Raw genomic sequence first — 24,955 nt, forward strand, 5'->3', positions numbered from 1 at the left:
TCAATAAGTAAGTTTAGGTTCAGGGTGGCAAGTACATTCCTGATCCCTCCTATCATCATAGTTGGTTAGGAAACAGAATGACAACCTACCTCTTTCCAAAAGTAAGAGTCTTGTGGCATCTTAAAAGCAAACAGTTTTATTATGGTGTAAGCTTCTGTGGACTATAGTCCAATTCTTTGGATGCACAGCTTCAGATAGCAGAAATATAGAGCCATAAACACACGGGGATAGAGAGAAATAACTGTCAATCGTAGAGGCCAAAAAGCCATGAAATGCAAGAGGGACATCATCCCTGAAAATGTATGCCATAAGGTGCCATAAGACAAATGTTTTATTTTACTGTAATAGGCTAATGATTACCATTTTGGCATTTGCCTCATTTCAAACTGCCATGTGAGTAGAAATGGCATTTTGCCCTCTTCCACACTTGCCTGGAGTTCAGTGCTGATATATGCTGAGAAAACTACCTATTTTTATGTGCTTTCCCACTTCCGTTCCCTCCCTTAGTGAAGCTTTGCAGTTATAAGAGACTTCCATTTTTCTATAATTGGGTTGGTACAGAGTCTAACTAATCGAAAGACTGGCAACTGATGCATTACCAAAGCCTAAATGCATACATGCTATGATTGTATCTTTACTTAGTATACTTTACTAAGAGAAATATCTATCCTTTATTATGCATGGCCAACTCAACTATTTTCTACAATTTCTAATCTTGCCAATTTGGAGAAAACACTTGTTTTTCAACTAGTATGTGGTTCTATCTATGTGCATGTAAAGACACTGACCTTTAAATACATCATGCAAAAGATCTTGCGATCAAATCCACTTAGCTGGATCCTGTAGTCCTAATGAATTTTACAGATAATCAGACAAAAGGTTGGAATGAAACAGGGATAATTTAAAAAATAGAATAACCATTGGAAAATGTTCAATAAGGCACTTCTGTGTGGCCCATTTTTTGTTTATTATTTCTGAGAATCCAAGTTGTGTGTCTTTTAAAAAAAGGTTCTAATCATTGCTGGAGAGATGAAAATGTAATATAAAATGATAAAAACTCAGAAAAGAAGTAAATATAAGCCCAAATTTCTAAATTACTAGTAATAACTTATATAGCATTCAGTTATGAAAAGTTCCCCTACTCATTTCAGCTACATAACCCTACTAAGAGAGCAATCCTATGGCCCCTAGACAGCATCTGGGGGACATAGGATCCAAGGCTGGAGACAGCATTCTGACCTCAGAGCCAGGAAACCAAGCTCCTCCCTCCTCTCCCCTCCCTTCATAACTGGTGCAGACAGAACCGCACTGGCTGCTTCTACGAGCTCACAAATGCAAGCTCATAGAAGGGTGAGAGGGGACATGCTGGTGGGTGAGGAGGGGAGAAGACTGGGGATGTGGGGATCTGAGCTATCCCCAGCCGTCCCCAGCCTCCTTCTCTCCCCCTCCCCAGAGCCTCCACTAGACGGGAGGCTCATGAACATGGCCATCTAGCTCAAATGTAGAGCAGACACAGCAATGCACCTCCCACTCTGCATTGGATACTTGTAAGCCTCTAAGTTCAAAGGCTTATGAGTATCCAGGGTGGATCCAATAGGACTGCGTCCTAAATACAGATAAGAATCTGAGGTGACGGTCCTACACGCACTTACTGGGAGTAAGGCCCACTGAACTCAGTGGGTCTTATATCTGAGTAGACATGCTTAGGATTGTGATGTAAGGCTAAGAAGCAATGTTTTAAACAAAGCTGACTAGGTATTCTGTGGTTAAGCAAAGTTTTGAACACAAGTCAAATCCCAGTATCAGAAGCTTGGCCTCGCTGGCTCTCATACCTATGAATCAAAGAGTTCTTGTTTTGTTTTTTTTAACAAAGATTGAATCTCCTTCATTAAATATTTTAAATGAGGGAAACAATTTTAGAATAAGAATGTTGGACAAATATTTAATATTACATATTACAGTTACTGTAATCTGCAGTTCAACACCATCAAGACCGATAAAGATATGTAAATTATGTTAATTACAATAATTACATTTTAAATCCACACAAATTAGATAAGATTCTCATACATATGATATCGTTCCTAAGTAGCTTTCGGTGTTGATCTTTGTGTCCTGTAAGTTAAACATATATTCTTAGCAATAGGATAAAAAGGAGTGAAATCATGGTAGAGAAGGGGAGACATAATACTGTTTTCCATTCCACATAAGCAGCTCTCTCTCTCTGTGGGCACAATAATCTTTCTGTGGAACTAATGTGACTGAAGAACTAAGGGTCATCACACATTAAAAGATATGCTGAGTATAATGTGAAAAGCGTTACTGAAAAAATACCACATATTTTCCTACCTCTGTGTAGAAAACTGTAATGTCTAAAGCAATTATCAGGCTGCAATCCTACACCCTTAGAAACCAGTTCAACTGGAGTTAGTGGGATCTCCAAGTAAATATGTCCAGTAACATGTTCAGCAATACCAATGGGCAATATTACACTGTCAGAAATCATATTTAGCTTTCCATGTCATGAATCCAACATTATACATTTGGAAGAAAGCTCTCAGTTATTTTCAGAATTTGAAGTATTTCTGTATTTTTGTGCATATGTGTGACCAAAGAGCATCTCGGGATTATGGTGTGCATAATATGGCACTACTTTCCAAACCCACATATTGTGATGCCACGCATCATGATGCACCTTCCTCTGGCTTCATAACTTGGCATGCTAATTATGATTTCTGACAGGGCATGTTCTCAAATCACTAGTGTTGTGTAATTCAGATCTAAACTTTTAAACAAACTGGTTCCTTTGGCAAAGAATAACTAAAGAGTTAAAGTAAAATCATTTTGTACACATGTGTACTGCAAACAGGCTGTTTTCATTTCCTTTGGAAAGTAATGGGTTATAAGGACAAACATCTGAGCATGCACAAAAATGATAGTGTTTTGATGCTCAGTCATGCAGGCTGCAGAGGCTCAAAAATTTAAATAAATTCATAATCAATGTTGTTTTTAATTAGAAAAATGTTAACATTTGTTGGATCAAAGTCCAGACTCATTACACATTCAGGAATTATAAACCTACTACACCATCTAATCTCAAGTTTCAGCAGCATCCCTAATGACAACTGATCTACCCCAATTGTTTTGTGTTCTATACAAACTAGCCTTTAAAAAAAAAATTAAGCTCTATCTCCAGAGAAATGTCAGTTGAAATTTCAAAGGACCAACAATATGGAATTCTCACACCACTGCTAGCACAGAAACATACTGTTTTTACATGTGGTTTGTCAAACCTCCCATTTGCTGATTACATTTACGATTAAAGAGACCATGCAATTGAAGTATGGTAATTAACTCCAAAATGCCTTCATAAGCTTAGTTTTTGAGTGTAAGGCTGCAAGCTAATGCACACTGACTATTTTTAAAGCCTTCAAATGATAGAAATACATTACATTCTAGGTGATCAAGTGATGCAGCAAAGCAGTGGATTTTTTAATCGGAGCTGGGCTTACAGAATAATCACATACTTAGTTCTAATTATAATTAGCAAGAAACCTGTTTGCAAACGGTCTGTATTCTTAAATAATTTTTAAAAGGTAGCAACAGTCATGCAAATCTAACTGCAAGAAATCAAGCTGTAATCCAAAAATTGGAAATTGGTCAGTACTGTGGTTTTAGTTTAAACCCTTGAGATACATAGTCATCAGGTTAAAATATAATAAACAAACAAACTGTAGCCATGGGTCCCTTGAAGGGAACACTACAGAGGCTTATATAGTTAGAGATGGGAAAGAACTGTGTTTGGTTTGCGTTTTGTAAGAACTTACCAAATCAATATGTGAACTGTAACACAGATATCCCTCGTTATTCATAGTTCTTACAATTTTGCAATGCCGTTCTCCAAACAAAAATGCAAAGAAAAATTTTACATTTGTGGAAAAAAACATACAAAGTAGCACTATATGAAGAAAAGCACTTTGCAAAAGTTGCATATATTAGGCAAAATTGCATACAAAAATCTGTATATCAAGAAAAATGTGCATAAGGATGTATATACATTTTCATGTAGCCCTTTTTAAAAACAAGTTCACAAACTGATTTAGAAACAGGATGGAACAAACTTAACACTGGAAAAATGAGAAATTGAGAGGAACTGAAATGGACAAATTTGTCCATTATTCAGAGTATCTGCAGCATCTGTACTGGCGCTTCTGCAAACTAACTTAATTTTTAATGATTTTGCTGTTTACATGTTTGCAGAGAGGACCACTGTATCACAGGGGACCAATACAACATAGATTCATTCCCCTGGTTGCGTATTGTAATGAGGAAGTCTCATTTCGGATCATTAGTAATGATAATAAAAATGTATTAAATTTTTATTATAACAATGGTTTTCCTAGAAGCTTAATATTTTTGCCTTCTAGCTGAGCCTTCATCAGTGTGTGTGTGTGTGTGTGTATACACACACACACACACACACACACTGGTATTGTTGTGGTTTTGTTTTCATGGTTGCTGTCCACATCAGAGAAGATGTGGAACGAGGTCATGAGAAGAGAAGTTCTTCTGACTTCCTTAACCTCTTGTAACATCTAACTGATAGGAGAGTTTTTCCATTATCAAGAGAACCCAGATCTTTATTAGGCAGGTTTTGCATTTAGAGACAGATATGGTTTAAATTACACTTGCAATTACTTGTTTTGCAGCTAGCAATATTCATAGACTTTGATATATCTGGAAGTCCTTATACTTAAACCCAACCTGTATGAAGAGAAGGCAGGCATTGGGAGAAACCACTTCCTTTCATGTCCTACGCAAGACAGTGTTACCTGTTATATGGCAGAAAAGTACATTTTCAAAAATTAGCATCAATGATGGAATCTACACCCAGTTTTACTGGAAGGAGGGGATACCTCGTGGAGATCCAGCTGCTGAAGTATTCATGACGAATCTATAGCTACCACAATGAAATCTTACATTATAATTTCTTAGAACAGCTATGTTCAGTGTTAACGCAATCATCTCTGCATCCTACATATTAAGCAAGCCAGATTGTTGAACTCTTGCATATGCCACAGCTCCACAGGGTGGCCATTAGAAGATATAGCAACATAACAAGAACGAACACAAGCTTTGGGAAACCTCCATTTACATTCACTCCATAACAGTGAATGTTGGGGAGAGGGCACTTGCCGGGGAGAATCAGCAGATGGATACGAGGGCTGCATAATCCCTTCTGCTTTCACCAATTCTTCACATAATTCCTGCCTCCCGAAGGCCATTGTTCCCTTCAGCTAAGCTCACTTTGACTTTGGAGCCCAGCTGAGGAATTTTCTTCAAAAACTGCTGAGATAGTGGATGGGAGCATTTGCAAGGGAAAATCAGCAGGTAGGAAAAGGATCTTCCTCCTGACTGCCAGTTTTCTTCTGTGAGCGCTTCCTACCAAATACATTAGCATTATGAGGGCAACTCATGGTTGGGAATGCCAAATTTTGACCTTAGAACCCACAAGCAAATGCTGACACTACTCCTAATCAGGTTAGAGGGTTCTCTAAAATCAGCATAGCAATTGAAGTCACTTGTGAAGCTTTTCGTCTATACACATGGGGAATTTTTTTCATGGAGAAAGATTCGATCCTAAAACCCCTTCCTCCAGGGTGCTTCCAGATGGAGGGCTCCTAGCACTACCAAACACATTGTGCAGCTGTTCTGTCTCTTCCTTCTTAAAAAATTTTTGGTGGAAAGAAAAAAGTCAGAAGAAGCAATGGAAAAACTTGGAAGGTTACAAGTAGGGATGTACGAAACTCCCCTTACCTGGCTCCACCGGGTTCCGCTGGGGGGGGAGGCGCTCCGTCCCTCCCCCCGGAATCCTCGCCGGGGGGGAGGCACTCCATGCCTCCCCCCCAGAATCCTGGCCAGCCAGCTCCGCTGGCCTGGCCGGCCCGGAATCCAGCGACATCTGGCCGCTGGCTAGCAGGGACACAAATGGCGGTGGCCATAGCCGCCACCGTTTGTGTCCCTGTGGTCAGCCGTGATAGGCTACGTAAAGACTTACGTAGCCTATCACGTCTGGCTTAAAAAACAAAAACAAAACGCGCGTACGCAAATGGCCGCAGCTATGGCCGCCGCCATTTGCGTTCCTTATTTTTGGCCGTCTTAGTCTATGTAAATATTTACGTAGACTAAGGCGAAAATAAGGGGGAATGTAAATAGTGTCCGCTACGCTATCTGCATTCGCCTTATTTTCGCCGTCTTAGTCTACGTAAATATTTACGTAGACTAAGACGGCCAAAAATAAGGAACGCAAATGGCGGCAACCACAGCCGCCGCCATTTGCATACGTGTTTTTTTTTTTTAAGCCAGACGTGATAGGCTACGTCTTTACGTAGCCTATCACGTCTTGTAAAAAAAAAAAACCCGACAAGATTGCAAATGGCGGTGGCAGCAGCTGGTCGGAAGACCAGCCGCCGCAGCCACAGCCACTGCTGCCTGGAAGATCCGCCCCAGGTAAGTCTCGTCCCAGGGAGGATCCGCAGGGGGGCGGGGGGGCAGGACGTTCCGCCACAGATTTCGGGGGGCCGAATGCACTGGCATTCAGCCTCACCGAGATCCGTGGCGGAATTCTCTGCCATCCCTAGTTACAAGTGGAAGACATCATTTCCTGGACCCCGTAAAATTCCGTGAATGAGGCAGACAATAGAAGTCTTGTCTGCAAGCACCCCATTCTAAAGCCTGTAATGATACAGTGCAGGAAAAGCTGTACCACTTCATTGTGCTGTTGACCTCTTATTGTTATGATAATTACAAGTGGTTGATGCAACCAGCATCAGACCAAATTACTTTTAATTTCTCCATCCCAGTTGAAAAGCCTTCCGATACTGCTCAGCAGATCAGATAATGTGCAAGGCCAAAGGAGAGGAGAAAAGCCATATTTTGTAGGTCTCTGATGTACATATACTCAGAACTCATGCACTACAGCTTTCCTCAGACTGTACCAATTCTAACTGATGTGGTCAATCATTTCCTAAAATAAATATATATATTCCCTGGTGATTAAAAATAAATAAAAGGGGAGCATGCCAGGGAGGATTCACAGATCTGCGTATGTAGGTTGGTCCACAAGCTAAAATCCAAGAAGAGGCTATATGGAGTTGAAAATGTAGCTTCTCTACAGTTCCACATAGGATCCTTCAAATCCTAATGCCAGTCCTTAGAATTATCATGGCAGACTGTTCAAGATACTAGCTATGCCAGGTTTACAGTCCAATGGTGCAAAAGCTGTAGAAAATTGTCTAGGGGCCGAACTACATTGCGCCTGCCATCGCAATGAATTTGGTGTCCTGTCAGGTTAAACGCTCTCGCATTAAAACGTGATTATCCACACTCACCCATTTTCCCAGTTGCAGTACTTCATCGAATACACGAGCTCAGTTCATACTCGAGTGCTGTGCTGTTTTCCTGCTCTTAAAGATAGTGGCTCTCATTGGAGGATCAGAAACTCTTCCTGTTTCTGCTGATTTCACACCCACCGCGCTCACAGCTCTCGACAGCCCCATGTCATCTTCCGGCTACTGATCAGATAGCTTCCTCAGCACTCAGTGTTTCCTCAGCAACAAGCAAAGGGCTGGATGTGCGCGCACTTGTCTGATCTCGGAAACTAAGCAGGGTCGGCCCCGGTCAGTAGTTGGATGGGCGACCGCCTGGGAATCAGGCTTTCTGCATTGAGCAGGGGGTTGTTCTATCCCTTCAAATGAGACTAAGTTTTACCCCCTCCTATCCCCTGCTTCGGATTTTATTTTAATTAAGGCGTTATCTTTGAAGAATCATGGCTTCTCTGCAATGTTTTTTTTTTCTAATTCAGGCATGATCTTCGAAGATTCAAAAATTCAAAGATTTGAAGCTTCAGGTGTTTTTTTTTTCATTAGAAGCTTCAAATCTTTGAATTTTTGAATCTTCAAAGATTATGCCTGAATTAGAACAAAAAACATTGCGGAGAAGCCATGATTCTTCAAAGATAACGCCTTAATTTAAAAAAAAAAACCTGAAGTGGGGGATAGGAGGGGGTAAAATTTAGTTTCTTTTGAAGGGATAGAACAACCCCCTGCTCAATGCAGGAAGCCTGATACCCAGGCGGTCGCCAATCCAACTACTGACCGGGGCCGACCCTGCTTAGCTTCCGAGATCAGACAAGCGCGTGCACATCCAGCCCTTTGCTTGTTGCTGAGGAAACATTGAGTGCTGAGGAAGCTATGCGATCAGTAGCTGGAAGACGACATGGGGCCATCGAGAGCTGTGATTGGACAGGAGGGAAATACAAACACTGCCATATATGGACAGGCAGGGGAGGGGACTACGACCAGATATGGTAGCGAAGGCAGAAAACCAGAGCACATTAAGGGTAAATACCAGGATATCAGGGTATTGAAAGTGGGGGCATGGAAGCCGGAAATTCTGGTTCCAATTCAAGGCGGGTACTGCGTAGTGTGAAAGACGGGCAGTGAAACCTCTTTCGAAGAGAAAAAACCTATAAGTGCAGATCGGCCCTAAGTCTATTGTGCAAACACGATATACTCCAGTATGCAGAATACATTGCTGCAGAAGTATACTGAACTTCCAGTAACTTTGCCTTTGAAAGGTTACTTAATTGCACTGGCAGCAAGGAAGAAGGTCAGTCAAAAATTTTTTTTTTTAAATTAAGTGCAGAGGAGCATGTGGTAAATGATTGTGTTTCATTGTACTGTGGTAATTCCCAGTCCCCACCCCCGCAACCAACAACAACATGATACAATGAAGTCTATCTCTGCATAAAACATCAGATGACATTTACTTACTATTCAATCCACTGCTAATTTACAGCAACAGGAAATGCCAATGGTCAAAGGATGAAAGTCCACACTGAATACATACCATTTTGGGTAAGCTTACAGGCAAAATACCACATGCAAGCTTTTCCCTTAGTGCTACCATGGCATCCCCAAATGCCACAATAGTACTATGATGATTACAAGAACATAATGAAAGAAGTCTTGCTGTAGTGGGGATGGTCTTGAATCAGAGAAAACTGTATTTACTTCTTTAAAAACAACAAATTTCTTCAAATGCTCTGACGGTGATACAGGAGAAGGAGACGGCTTTGGACTTTTATTTTATTTTTAATGGCTACAGCAGCAATCATGTGGTAAAACACAAAAGTGCTCACTCTTTACTAAATCTCTAGAATAATTTTGCAAGCGTGAAGCAGTCCCAACATTTCAGGATATAGGGACATAGAAATAGAGTTTCCTTTGTGGGTACCATGGCCACTATCCAATAGGAGTCCAGGATAGTTGCCCAATCTAGAAAGCCCCTTATACCAAGTTAGACCACTGTTCCAGCTCTCCAAGGTTTCAGACAGGTTAATCCAAAGCGTCAGATGAGCATACACCTCATCTGACACAAATTGGATGAGCATATACTCTCCCCAAGAACTTGTCTCTTGTTCAGAGAACGCTGGCTGTGCTTCTGGGTCAAAGTTTCAGATTTTAGCAGATATTTCTTATGGTGCAAGAAAAATCTAGAACACCACAGTTTGCCAGTAACAGGAGTACAACTTAAGAAAACCTTCTATTACACACAACAGCAAAAAGAAAACAATTTTTACATGATTGAATATGTATCTTCTGTCAAGCAGTAAGATGCATAATTTAAATCTATCTCTGTCATTTTGGGGGGTGAGAGTGGGGAAATGGTTTTGATTTCCTTTTCTGGTTCTAGCCTTTTTAAAAAAAAAAATTTCTCAGCAATCCAGAATGGATGGAAAGGCCAGTAGAAATGGAAGAGAGAGATAGGGCAGCAGGTTAAATACCTTCCCACCCACATAAAAGAATATTTAGGTTTTTTTAATTGTGAAATCCAGTAAATTCTGCCACAGCAGCATTTTCTGACACATCAGAAACTCTTTGAAACTCACTTTCATTCATGGGAACTATATGTACACTTATTTTAGTTATTTCTGCTCCTTCAAAATGAAAATCAGCTGCATCTTTAAAGTAAGAATCAACCTTATAATAAAAAGAAATTGTGTCTGCAGCATTTGATGGAAGAAGAAATGGGTAATTCTGGCAGGCATTGGCAATTATATAAATATGGAGTATTTATATTCCAGAGGAGTATTTTTCTCTAAGTGTAACTCACAATTTTGCAGTTTATATTAACACTTACAAAACAAGTGTTATAAACAACAGTAAGTTTAACCATACAACTAAATATATTTGCCGGGCCATTTTAATATAGAGATGCTTACAAAAAGCCTCGGTGTCATATCAAAAATAAATTACATAATAATCATCTGTCACGAAGCTAAACCTAGCAACAAATGCTTCGGAGTTCACTGGGTCTTCGCTATGACTTTTATAGCGGAATAATGCAAGCCTCGTCACTTTTCAACCCTGACTGGCCGTATAGTCTGGTAGTTGTACCTGAGCCTACTGTGCTGTTGATCAAAATATCCGGCGCTTCAATAGTCTTTCAGCAATGTGCGTATAATGAATGGGAATATATATCCATGTATGTGAAAGAATATGGTTGTGTGACAAAACGTGAGTACACTGGAGTTAATATGGAATTTGAAGTTTATTTACAGGGCTTACTTTCCAATAAAACTACACAATAAGGCAGTGTGGGGAACAGGGGGGCAGGGCTGCATTCCATCACCAGAAAGTGGCCAGAGGCTGCACACTGGGCCAGGCACCCCTTTTCTCTCTCTTCCACCCATTCTGCCAATCCCCCCCCCACCACACATTTCCTGTCTCTCTATAAGCCCCTTCTCTCTCTCCACTTCTGTCTCTTTTATACCCATTCACACGTTCTCCCTACTCGCATACTTTCCCCACTCACCTTCTCTCTCTGCCATACCCTTCCCCTGTTTTTCTTTCACACCCATTCACACCCTTTCTTTCCATTCACATCCTTTATCCAGCCCCATTCGCAAACTTTCCCCTATACTTGCCTTGCATTCAGCTTTCCTCCTGTGCTGGGTGGGGAAAACGGAAATGCAGTGGTCTGCCAGGGTAGGAACAGCACAATCTCTTTTGCTATGGCAGCTCATTTACATTCTATTCTGGGTACCTCCTTCTCAGCTCATAGTATGAAAACACAGTGGGCTACCAATGGAGGAACATGCACTTTTCCTTCATCAACTTGGCATCCATGCTGGGCCCTCAGAAAAGGCTTCTTAGCACAGAAATGAAATACAGGAACAGAGCAGTATGTTCCTCCACTGGCAGTTCACTGTGTGTATGTGGGGGTGGGGGCAGGGGAGGACAAGCCACAAGTCAGATGGGAATCTTCCATGGGCCACATCTGGCCTGTGGGACAGAGGTTTCCCACCTCTGCAGTAAACCCTCAAAAAACACAAACAAACAAACTGTAAAACAATAAAACCAACACCTCAAATTCTAAAAAAAACACTACTTGAATTAAATGTGGATAATATTTAACTTTCTTCTCAACCAGTTTGTATCTAATTTATATATTTATTTATTTCTCCCACCACCACCTTTCTACCAAAAAATGGCACTCAAGGCAGAAATAGTAGCAGAGTGGCCTTAACAAAAGAACCAGCAAACCATCAGGAACCCAGGAGGTGTTTCCACCAGCGATTTACCCTGAGCTGGCTGTGTGTTGAGGTAATTAGGGATAGATGACGTTGTGGCCATCCAGCAGCCATGCTAGAGCTTATCAGGGAAAAAATGGATTTCCTAAGACTGCTTAAAAGTCCGATTCTTTTCCTTAAGTTGGGTTCTCGATATAGTTGCTGTGTGCCCCAACCCCCGCATTGACCTCAGGTATGCTAGCCCTGCCCAGGGGTGTGCCTTTCACCGTGACCCAGGTCAAGGGATGTTTCCTGTGTTTCCCGTCCCTGCACAAACCTGTTAGTGTCTCCTCAGAAGTAACTCCCATTGTGCTGAATGAGGCTTGCCCTCTGAATGCCCACATCAGAACTTACAGAGATCCCCCCCAAAACTGACACGGCACAGTTTAAAGCCCAATTCCCTAAATGTGGTAAAGCGTGATCTCAAGGCTCCAATTCTCCTTTGTTTGGTTTAATAGAGATCCTGCGGATTCAAACAGAGGCTGGTTTCCCGTCTTTGTGTGTTCCCCCCCTTTCCCAGCACAAGCATATGTGTGTCTACTCGGAAGTACCCCCCACTGCGCTCAATGAGGCTTGCTCCTGAAATGCAGATGCATCTGGACTTTCAGGGGAAAGTAGAAGCAGGGGGAGAGAGGGGAAGCCTCTCTTATTGGTTGAGCAGCCTCTGCCAGTCAGAGGGCATTCACTCCAACCCTTCCCACCAGGTGTTCTGGGAAGCAATTTTTACTGGTGCAGAGAAACTGCTTGTGGAGCTCTGCATGCAGCAAAGCTGATTCCTTTTAAAAAAAATCCGGTACTCCTCTATTCACTTCTCACCCAAGTCATTTAGGTAAGCATCCTATTTGCAGGCAGTACTGAGGCCGTTTACAGCAAAGCATGGGACAACCTTAGTCCTTTACATCCAACTGAACACTGCTTTATTCAAGAGATCTGATTAAGTCCAACTGCAACTTGACTTGTATCAGTATTGTTATAGTTCTTAGCTCCAACCAAAACAAAGGTTAAGCCTATGCAACTGCACATTACCCTTGCCTCTTTGTCTATTTTGAGAAATATTAAACTTCATAAGATTTGTCAACTCCCTTTTATAGCTGAAACATTATGTGCATACCCATTAGACTATGTAACCAGCAAAATCCAGACATTCTTTATATAAATGCAACTACACTTTGCTGTTGATCAGCAATTTAATAGATCTGTATATGTGTCTATTGTTTAGCCAGGCCAGGATACCCATTTTTCCTCTAAAGATACTTCCTTTTTTTATGCTTGGGGAATTAAATATCAAAAAGGAATACTTCAATAACATTCTAAAGATCAAAGATTTGGGAAACGTTTGTTTTCTGGTTGAAGCAAGAAGACCTCATGCTGAAGTTGTTTGACCAGCTTCTGTAGAGGAGATTAAAGACCCCAATGAGAGAGCAACACTTGGCCATATAGAACTAACTTATATTTTAGAGTTACTCCCTTATCTGATAATCCAGGTCAAATTATAATATAGGCCTGTTCACAGATAACAGCCAAACCATGATTTGGCCAGCAGGAGCATGCATTCACTCCCTCATCCCTAATTCCCTCCATCATATTCTGGTTCAGGCAAACCATAGTTTGCCATTGTATACTTCCAAAGCAGAATGGGAAATCATGGCTGGAAGTAGATTTCTGATTCTAGTTTGATGGCATACTATGACTTGTACAAGCCATATTTTGACTAATTGGGATGGAACAGATGGTTTGTCTGAAGTAGGAAATGAGGGGGAAATTGGGCTGTGTGAGGGAGTGCAGAAGTACAAAACACAATCCCAACACCCAAGCCATGTTGCTTTATCCATTACATCTCAACCAGCCAAGCCATAGTGTTACATAGATAATTCCAGGTGTTTTCTATTTTATTTTATTAATGGTTTCCAGTTGTATGTGTTCTTTAAGAAACACCTTCCTGTTCTGAGTTTATTAACTCAAGATGGAAAATACATGCTCAATGCTTTAACTTTTACATTCAACACTATGGCCAGGATCCTCCCTTCCTAAAAAGAGAGCTCCTTTAAGAGTACCCCAGAGCTCACACTGGCCCGGTAGTATTTTTGCCTCACTTTTTCTTTGAATACCAGGTCCCTACTCTCAAACTGCTTTTGAAATTCTCATCATGTCCAAAAGGCATGAGGAGCAACTATTCAGAGAAACACAAGCCAAGAGGCACCTCAAGCACACAGAACTAACTGCACAGTTCTTCAGATCCTGGTGCAAGTCTGCTATCGAAGTAGAGCGGTTCATTTTGGCAATGTTCCCAAAGTAACAGCAGGCCATTTTAATAGTGCAAGCTAGCTCTTGCATCTCATGTAGAACAGCCATTCATCAACTTGGGAAGTGCCGCATTCTGGTTGGCCTGTAGTACATCTCTTACAAAAAACAGCCACTCTCAACTTCAAAAGCTTCCACACGATGGAGGAGCCACCCAATGACCAAAATCAAATCCATTGAGCAAGTATCACATGCTATAAGATAATTCTTTTATAGACAAATATTTTAATAAGGATATATTTATCCTTCAGATAACAAGTACCAGGACTACTACAAAGGCTCAATATATATTGGGCAACAAAGTAATGTTCTAATATTTTGCTTAAGAAATATTTATTTACTTGATATAAACAAAAACCACAATGCTTTCAACTTCTCCCTAGTCAGGACTATTTTACACAATAAGATTTTGTTTAATGTCTGAGTTAAGCTTAAGGGCTTTATAATAGTTCTTATAATAGTTCTTTTGCCATTATAATTCTGGATCCATTTGATGTCTGTATCTATGTGAAAATGTTCAGTGCTTGTTATCTAAGTCTAGAACATGATGTTAAGAAACTTAAGCAAATACCCTGAAAAAAAGGACAACTAAAACTGTACAGTCCTCTTTATTAATTTATGACAAAAAATTTGTTGTTTAGAATTTATGTCAAACTATTCCCAGAACCAGTCAAGCAAGTAGATCCTATGATTATGTTTTCACAGTGAAGATCTAAATGGGATATTGTGGGAGACAGAGATCAGTAATATGTATTATGATTACTGAGGGGATAAGTGTTTGAGGGAATTACTACTACTATTGTTATTATGGAGGAAAGTCCCATGTCCATAACATGCCATTACTGATGGAGACCACCAGAGCCATTGCATTTGTGCAAGATGGCAACATATAGCCTCAAAAGATCTGAGCTGAAGTCAAATAAGGAATAGAGGAAGAAATCCAGCTAGAGAAGGTGCTGTGTACTTCTGGACATCAGGAGCACATCTGGAACATCACAGTTATTATAAAGCAGTTTTGAGTCTGCTAGTCTGGGCACTATCAACTTACCCCACACCTGGGTTAATATCCAGATTCTGTGATCTATGGAGTTAAATATAGGCTAGAAAAAACTACTTTTATTATCATGTGGTCCAAAATGTAAAGATGTATGTACACTGCAGTCTTAAAACTGATTTTTTTAGTCATTTCCTTTCCCCAGGGAACTGTAGTTCTGTGAGGGGGGCTAAGGATCAGTAGCAAAGATTTAACAGCCCCGTCACCTAATCTAATTCCAGGATTCTTTGGGGAAGATATTATAAACTATGATATGACATGAATCTTCATTAGAGAAGATAAAGCTGATATTCTTCCATACCGTAGGTCCTAAGGGTGTAGAAGTTGTCACAGATCTAGATCATTTGCCTACTCTGAAAGTTCTCATTCAGATGACTAGTACATGTAACACCATAGTGAAGCAATCTATACAGGCACATAACAAAGTAATTTTTCACAAGTTGTCTTTGGGCATATCTACTATTTATTCTGTATGAGTGTATACTACTTTAATGGTTCTCCCAAATCCTACACGTAATTTGATTAGGGTACTGAAAATTTTCTGTTAAGAGATCCCTGCATTACCACCACCCCAAGCTACAGTTTTCAGAGTTTTCTGTGGAGAGGAAATTACAATAAAAAGGATAATGGGATAATGTCCAAAAGTATAAATGCGTCCCAAAGTGCATTGCCACATCCATAGGTAACAGTACTATCTGAAGCTGTTCTTTTGATGACTGAAGTGAAACACAAGGGAAGGGTCACTCCATAATTGTCCTGTTTACACCACTTTCATGGAAGCATTTGTTTCTGGATATTGGCACAGACTGAATATTGAGATTCACAGAGTACTTGGTAATTCTTATACTCTTGAAATGGAGAAATATATATTCTGGATATATGCATGTGTTTTTGTGAACCGCCCAGAGAGCTTCGGCTATTGGGCAGTATAGAAATGAAATAAATAAAAATGTGGTTAGTTAGTTTTACATACTGACATCACAATCATAGACAAATTGTGTGGAAATAAGGAAGCCGTTGATTTCAATAATATGTTCACCACTAGGATTTATATCAAGTAACTACTCAGCTAGACAGTCAGGGTTGTATCCAAACACCACACAAATGTCTCTTTACAATATGATTTAATTAAAAGCCTTCATAATTTGCAGCACATCCTCTAAAACAGGGGTGGCCAAATCTACTCTTGGGATCTACTGGTAGATCTCTGGCTGATTTAAAATAAATGTATAGGATTTGGTTTCAGAAAAATGGCGGACAGTCAGGTGTGAATTTGCCTAGAGTCATTTGCAGTATTTAATGCAGTAATTAACAGCATAAGTACACTAATTTGATAGGGCAGTTAGCAATTTTCATGATTTTAGAGTTGCTTCTCATAACTGTATTCACATACAGTGAATTCACATACTAACAAAAGCTTAAAAATGCACAGTAGTTGCTTTGTACACTGTCTGTACTTTCTGAACTGATAAGGATGCTCCAAGTGGGAAAGGCCTTGGTAAAGGGGGGCAGTGTGGGTGCACTCCCTGACAGTTTTCTAACTTAGTGAGACTTGCTTTATAAAATCCTGAGCAAGCTGACCTGATACCTGTTCTCATCTGAGAGGGAAGGGAAAGGTACACCACCTGCTCAGATAACCAGCCCCGCGGGATGATGCCCGTCGCTCCCCTGGCAAGAATTGTTTAGCAATGGCAGCAACAAAAATGACCCTCGTTTCCAAAATTATATTGCTGAAATGAAGAAAGCTGGGGTGGGGGCTGAAGTGGCCAGGAGTGAATTTTTGTGTAGAAGGACTGTGAGCTCAGTTCAGTTTGAGTACTCAAAACAAATTCTTGGGCTCAGAATTTTAAGTATATGCCTTCTGCACCATGCACAGGCTGATGGGTCTAGGGTTCTAGCAAAAGATGAAGTAGATCATTCAGACCAGAAGCTTGCCCACCCCTGCTCTAAAATAGTATTAATCTATCCTGGTTTGAACACAAATAAAAATATTACACTTACTTTTGTTTGATCATCAGCTTTGAATACATAACAGGTACTTTGCTGATTTACTGCTCCATCCTTTATTAAGCAGGCAAAGTAACTTGGGTCATGACTGTTGTGAATCAGTTTGTGGACTTGCTGCGGCCTACACTCAAACAGACTGGAACAAATCAGAGGATCCCATTGCTGCTTTTTTCCTGTGTCTGCTTCACATCTCAGTCCGGCTGGTGAAACATACAGCCGGATTTGGCTGGTGCTGGGCTCTTCCTTCAAGGACTGTGTGCTGAGCCGCCGAATCTCTGCCACAATCCAAGGCAGTACAGGCATAGTGGTGAGAGAGTGTACAGGAAGAGAACCTACCAGCTGAAGACTGAAGTCTATTGAGCCATCACTGGATGCTTCAGGATTTTTAACTTTGAACAATATGGGATCCATTTCTGAGTCATCAAGGAGGAGTAAGTCACCCAATTCAGTTATGGAGACTTGAAATTCTGAAATGAAAAATATAATTACACAGTTAATACAATAATTTAGTAACTTCTCACTCTCTCATCATGATTATAGGAATCATGATTATAGGAATCATCCATAATACACCTTCAATAATAATTTTAAAAATCTTCTGTTTATCTAGTTGTATTTATTTCTTCCAAAATAATTATTGCTACGGAATAAAAAAAGAAATATCTGAATGAAATAATGTGTTCCTAACTTTCTATGAGTATTATGCAAGCAGAAGAATGAACACTTCAGGATTTCAGTATGTCATTCTAGAATTGTTGAAGCCTGTGGCAACAGATCACATTCCAAGTACAATGACGATGCAGGGACGTAAGCAAGGGGTCAACACTGCCAAGCTTCACATGAAAATCAGCATTTAGCATTGTTCAAAAGTTCACGCCCACACCCAACGAATACACAGCAAACAAAGAGAGAGCGTACATTTTGGACATGCCCTGTGTTTCAAAGCTGGTGTACTGCATCCCACAGACTCACATAGACTGTTTCAAGCAAATCTAAGTTTTATTTAAACAAAGCCTTTCCACTGAGTTCTCTTAGGATGTGGCCTCTCTCTCTCTCCTCAGGCCAGAAGCAGTGGCCCTCAACCACTTCCTGGTTCCTCTCAGGAAGCACAACCCACTCAGGCTGAATCCAGTATTTTTTTCACATTGTTGTATCCCTTCTCTTTTGAGAAAATAAAATAAACTGGAAAACTACACATAGTCTTTCAGGTGTGCAGGTCTTTTAATAACTCACCCACTTTGAGTATGTCTGGATTCAGTGATGACATCCTTCAGCTGCCATCTTTTATTCTGCTCCCCTGTAGACAGGGTGTGCCCTTCAGCAGTCTCTTCTTCTGCAGTCATCTCCCCTTGACTATCCTCAGCTGTGTCTCTGGCCTGGTCAGCACATAGCAAGGATTCCCTGCTTGTCTCATCTTGCAGGATCTTCTGCTCACTACACGCTTGTCCCTCATTCAATCTCATAGCATCACCCGATTCTTCTGTGGTTTTCCTTAGATGTCTTCTATTACGTCTTAGTATTCATCCACTGTCCATCTGTTAACTTATATGATCGTGGGCTATCATGCTGAATTACGGTTGCCTTGTGCCAGACACTGTCCTGTTTTGTTAAGGGTTGGACTCTCACTGTGTCCCCTGGCTCTAGACCTGGAAGATCTCTGGCTGATCGGTTGTAATACTGAGCCTGTCCCTGTTGCTGCTGTCTCCTCAGTTCACCAAGGGATGTTCCTGTAATCCCTGGCTCTAATATCCTCCCACTTGTTGGTAAAAGTGTCTTTGTTCTTTGACTCATTAACCTTTGTGCTGGACTTGAGTTTAGATCTTGAGATGGAGTGTTCCAATGAACTAGAAGTGTTAGATATTGACTTGCCCCTGCCGCTTTTGCTTTTCTCAAGAATTTCTTAGGGCACAATCATGTGGGGATAGCCGGCCGCCTCTGAACTCTGATCTTCTCCTCTGTGCTCCGGCCACCCTACATTTACAGCTAGATGGCCGATTTTGGTTAACTGATGTGCGTCAGACGGGGGGGGGGAGGAGGCCAGTTGGCGCATAGGAAGAGTCATACTGGTACTTCCATGGTCCCCTCCCCCAGGAACACCCCCTTTTCGGCTGCTCCGAGCTGCTCTTATGAGCATGGAGCCAGGAATGAAACACGCCTCCTATGAGGCAGTGGGGGAGGAGGCTGGGAGTCCGAGCTCTGAGCTTAGTTCCCATAAACTGAAAAATCCTATGGCCATCTAGATGCTGTCTAGCGGCCACAGGTTTGCACCCTTAGCTGTTATTACTGCAAATTCCACTTTGCCATAACTTTGATGTGATGATGAGTTCAAAATCTCAGTCTTCGCTGAATTTCTAGAATTTTGCTACAACAAACAGGGGCCCATTATCAAAATACACAGTGTCTGGTATCCCGTATCATGCAAAGTGTGCTTTTATCTTACCTATGACTGTTCTGGCAGAGATATCTGATGAGTAATCTATCTCCCCCAAATCTGAAAAGTAATCTATAATGAGCATGTATTCTTTGTCTGCCCAGCTAAACCAATCTACACCTACTTCTGCCCAAGGTCTCTCTGGAATGTCATGCTGTAATAGTGTTTTTTAGGTTGGTGGTCTTCCCAGGATCTGCACACTTCACATTTCCTCATGAATGTCTTCAGTTGCTCATTCATTCCTGACTAGTAGACTGCTTCCCTGATCCATCATAGACATCCTTCAATTCCTAGTTGTGATGAATGACTCTGTGAATGATTTCTGCCCGAAGGGCTTCTGGTATAGCTGCTCTTTCTCCCCGAAAATTATGCCATTCTGTACACAAAGATCATCCTGTATCTGTCAGGGTAGAAACTGAGCCGATAGAACCCCAGAGCAGTTCTGATTCTGAGAAGGATCAGCAATCTGTGGGAGAGGAGCCAGTTTATCCCTCACAGGCACAGCAGCTGGCAGAGATTCCTCCTGCTGGCATTCCTGAGATAAATAGTGATCCTAGCAGTGAGAAAGTGCGGGAACGAGGCTTGCTAGATGCTCGACGCAGACGCAGGGAGCGACGAGTGATGGAGGGCGTGGAAAGGAGGCGTAGCGCCCGTTTGGCACGCAAGCAACGGCTGCCTCCCGTGGACCCAAGGGAAAGAGGGAGGATCTCTCCCTAGCTCATAAGTTCGGGGTCTTCATGTGACTCTCCTTCAAACGGGGATCAACTGCCTACTCGGCGCAAAGGCCACTCTGCTGTTCCTTGCTTAGTCGCTGGTGATTAGCATCTGAAAGAGTCATTAAGTTGTAAAAGGATTAAAGCCTTGAAAAGTATCCTTTCGTCTGTGCCTTGAGTTAGCTATTGGAGTCTACTGAAAGAGGCTGCTAGGGCGCTCCTGACAGTATCTGAAAGGATGTTGTAATCTCTCATGGTACATGATCTTTTGTTTCTGGTCAACCCTGTAATATCATGTGTTTTAGTCTCTGGAGGATGTTGTCTTCCTCTGTTCATTGCTGAATCTCTCTCAGTCTGTACCATATAGATGGTTTTTACTTCAGCTTCTACTGTTCCCTCCATGGCATTCCCTATGTGCTTGGAGAATGTTTGCACACTGTTTCTCACTTATTTCTCTCCCCGTTTCTCCAATCAAATATAGAAACAGTTTCATTTTCACAGACTCATCTGCCATTGCAATGTCCTTATAGATTAAACTCCTCTTTCCAGGTTTTCCATGCCTAGGCTAAGTTCTGAGTTTGCATGTAGAATGTGCTTAGTAGCTTCAGGCCCTCCATTTTCAGCCTTTCTTTCTTTCTTTCTTTCTTGGATTTTTTCTGGGGGGACGGGGGGTCAACTTACAGTTTGTTATTCTTCTTCTGTCTAGGAATCAGTCACTGCTGCCATCTTCTTTCAAAGTTGGTGTACTTCACCCCACAAACTCACACAGACTCTGTCTTCCAAACAGACCTAAGCTTTATTTAAACAAGAGAGTTTTTCCACTGAGCTCTCTTAGGCTATGGCCTCTCTCAACTCTGGCCAGAACCTGTGGGTGTTGCCCTCAGTCACTTCCTGGTTCCCACAAAGCACAACCCGCCGAAACCAAATCCAGAACTTCTTTCATATTCTTACACCCTACTGCTATTCAAAGTGGCGTTCAAAGTAAAATCAATATTTCGAACTCTCAATGAGCCTTAATTAGGGCTGAAATATTTAATCAATTGATAAATTAGATTAATGTGTTAAAATAAACTTTTATATTGCAGTTTAAACTGATTTAAAATAAATACATAATTAAACCCATTATGTATGGGTTCATAATCCATATCATCTTCACCATCTTAAAAGATTTTTCCATTCTTTCACACACAGGCAGAATTCCTCTTCTGAGATTATGCCTTCTACAACAACTGTGCAACATCTAAAAACAAAGGAAGTATTATTCTTGATTCAGAAATACTGTGGTTACCCGTATGATAGACTGACTAGTTAAATGAATTTTAGTCAATTAGAATTTAATCAGGTTGCGGCCCTAGCTTTCACAGATACCTACGTTCCAAGAAATTGTAAACTGTCCTAAATCTTTAGGATAGGCTGGGAAGACAGGGCTAAAAGAACAATTAACAGAAGGAAAAAACAGAATGTTAGCAAATGGTCATTTCAACCAAATTTTCATTAGACATTAACTATGCACTGTTATGGTGTTTAATTTCAAGCCTCAGATAATCCTCAGTCTGCTGTAAGTAACAGTACATTCAGTTATTTAGAGCTCACAGCAATATAGTATTTTCATTATAGTTCAGTATTGGTTCAGTTATGACAGTGAATGAATTATATAATCACGTAAATGCTTAATAAGAAATTGGCGCCTTGGGAGATCATAGCATTAACAACAACACTTTCGTGCAAGATTTAGACTCCAAGCTAATAAGAAATACACAAAGAATAAGACCATTAAGGGCCAAATAAAACATCAAGGTAATCAGAAATAGTGGGTTGCATCCAATGGTGCAATGCCTGTACCACTTGTGGAAGCCCCATTTTCTTGCACAAGTGTCAAATCCAGGACTTGGATTCTGCTTCCCCAGCCCATTGCTCAAGCACTTTTACAACTTTTTATTATGCTAGATGTTGCTTGTGCTAGTTGTTCCACTAGAGCTTTTGCAGCCATTAGCAGAACAAGCAACCATTAATAGAATGCCACTTCTTGTACCTTTTCCACTAGCGTAACATTGGCTACACCCAGCATGTGTAACAGGAATTGCAGAGGTTGGAAATCGATCTCTGTTGTCCTTTGATACATATATTTATCATCAGGAGGTTACGATCAGATTTGCATATTCTTCATTTTCTTTTCTTTCTTAATCTGCCATTACCGCTTATTGAGCACCACAGAATAACAGATGATGGGCTGGATTTACCACGATCTACCTTCTCTGGACAGATGGAAGGTGCCACTGCTCAATTTTCATGGCATGCCCTTCCCCGCAGCTCTGTTCAGCAGTTCCCCAATGCACCATGTAGCATTTTCAGGGGCCTGGAGCAACTACTGTGGGGAGAAGGGCAGCGAAATCTACTTCTGCCAGCCTAGTTGCACATTCTTATAACTGGATCCAACCCATACAACAAATAGCAAGAGAGCTTTCAGACTAAATTGGTAAAAAGGTTTGATACAGGAACACACTAAAGATGAGATAGGTGAGTGCAGAAGAGATGAAGATGCAGAAGTTTAATTTAAGGGAAAAGGTAAGATAGCTTGATGAATAATGAGAAAAACTGTTCCAGTAATTGGAAACAGCACAGTAGCAGGCATGAAGGTAAAATAGGGAGAAGGAAAGTAGATGAGTGAGAGAATAAAGACAGAAGGGAGTGTCAGAGGATTAATATACCCGGGACAGAGATGAAAAGCCTCATATTAAGAACCTTGAATGTGAAGCAGAATGAATGGTAGAAGGGAGCCAATACAGAGACTTAAGGGGAGGAAGAAGATCCAATGCAACCACTCAGCATCCTTGGGCCAGTGCTGGGGTTCTTTCTGGCTGGGTCCACTGCTGCAGGCTGCCAATGCCAACACTGCCAGTAGGCAGATGGATAGGACAACCAGCTGGATCCCCACTCATGTTTTTTTTTGGGGGGGGGGGGGCTTGGCCCAACAGTAGTGCTGAAGAAAAAAGAGCAGAACATGGCAACATCCTGCATAGAATAAATATAATAAAGGGGAAAGTCAAAGGGTCTGTTGGAGGGAGACAACCACATTTTTTATCGTGCTAGGAAGGTCTGTGGATGAATCACAGGTCGGAATTAAGATTGCCGGGAGAATGATCAACAACCTCAGATACGCAGACGATATGCGTATCTCATGGCAGAAAGCGAAGAGGATCTAAAGAGCCTCTTGTTGAGGGTGAAAGTGGAGAGCGCAAAAGCTAGTTTGAAACTCAACATTAAAAAAACTCAGATCATGGCATCTGGCCCCATCACTTCCTGGCATATGGAAGGCGAAGAAATGGAAGCAGTGACAGATTTCATTTTCTTGGGCTCCAAGATCACCGCAGACGGCGACTGTAGCCATGAAATTAAAAGATGCTTGCTCCTTGGGAGGAAAGCTATGGCATACCTAGACAGCATAGTAAGAAGCAGAGACATCACCTTGCCGACAAAGGTTCGTAAAATCAAAGCTATGGTTTTCCCAGTAGTAACATATGGCTGTGAGAGCTGGACTATAAGGAAGGCTGAGCGCCGAAGAATTGATGCCTTCAAACTGTGGTGCTGGAGAAGACTCTTACAGGTCCCCTGGACTGCAAGGAGGTCAAATCAGTCCATCCTAAAGGAAATCAACCCTAATGCGAAGAGAAAACTCACTGGAAAAGACCCTGATGCTGGGAAAGATCGAAGGCAAAAGGAGAAGGGGACGACAGAGGATGAGATGTCTAGATAGCATCACTGATGCAATGAATATGAACTTGAGCACACTCCGGGAGAGAGCGGAGGACAGGAAGGCCTGGTGTGCTATGGTCCATGGGGTCACGAAGAGTTGGACACGACTTAACAACTGAACAACAATGCAGTTTTGGCGGGGGGGGGGGGCTTGAGCAAGATGGCATCAGCAACACCCCCTCCCTGAGTGGGTCTACCTTTTCATCACTGTCACCTACTGCCCATTAGCTTGCCGTCTTCCTCTGGAATCCAATCCGCACCACTACCAATGTTCCTATGAAAAGGCTAAGCATCGTCAAATGACTAAGAAAACCCAGAAAAATGTAATGTATAAATTCTCCATTTAAATGCTTGTAGGTTTGTTATTATGTAGAAATGTAGTTATGCAGCTCTGTTGTAGAATGTCACTCACAACTAGCCCAGCACTAACTAGCTTTGAGACCTGAAGGTAAGATCTTGCTATGAAAATAAAAATTTGTAAAGACCAGTAGCAATCTCTCTCTCTCTCTCTCTCTTTCTGTAAGTTTTTCTACTTGACACTTGCTTGAAAGACAATGTGACTAGCAACATTTTGGACTGAAACAAAGGACTCTTGGGAACATGTAGCATGTAACTTCTGGAGAATCAGCTTCATAATCCCGAACGGAAGGCATCCACCTATGTTATCCTGCATTTTTCTATTTTTATACTATTTCTGTTAGCATCTTCTTTATGAAGGCAGTCACATGCTCCCAATTATTTCATAGAATCACTGAGCTGGAGACCATCTAGTCCAACCCCTGCTCAATGCAGACACTGCAATGCAAGACGCAGTTACAGCAACCCTGACAGATGGCTGTCCAGCCTCTGCTTGAATACCTTCAGTGAAGGAGAATCCACCACTTCCCGAAACAGTCTGTTCCACTGCTGAACAGCCATCATTGTTATGAGCTGTTTCTCCTAATGTTTAGCCAAACTCTTGTTGTTGTTCAGTCGTTCAGTCGTGTCCGACTCTTCGTGACCCCATGGACCATAGCACGCCAGGCCTTCCTGTCCTGCGCTCTCTCCCGGAGTGTGCTCAA

The 24,955-nt window shown here is 41.4% G+C and overlaps 1 protein-coding gene across 3 annotated transcripts in view; it reads right to left on the reverse strand.

Moving 5' to 3' along the window:
• Positions 1 to 24,955, reverse strand: part of TBC1D1 (TBC1 domain family member 1) — a 127,588-nt gene that overhangs the window by 95,256 nt on the left and 7,377 nt on the right. For 2 of the 3 annotated variants that reach the window (XM_084856953.1, XM_084856955.1), the window contains one exon: positions 16,992 to 17,464. In XM_084856953.1, coding sequence (XP_084713079.1) covers positions 16,992 to 17,408 — 417 coding nt within the window. In that variant the 5' untranslated portion in view covers positions 17,409 to 17,464. Of the gene's footprint in view, positions 1 to 16,991; positions 17,465 to 18,230; positions 18,341 to 24,955 lie in introns of those variants that run through there. The other variant, XM_084856956.1, reaches the window with a different exon arrangement.

Source organism: Heloderma suspectum, chromosome 5, assembly GCF_057233095.1.
Source record: "Heloderma suspectum isolate Gila_16-S chromosome 5, 16-S_ref, whole genome shotgun sequence".
Classification (NCBI taxonomy): Eukaryota; Metazoa; Chordata; class Lepidosauria; order Squamata; family Helodermatidae; genus Heloderma; species Heloderma suspectum.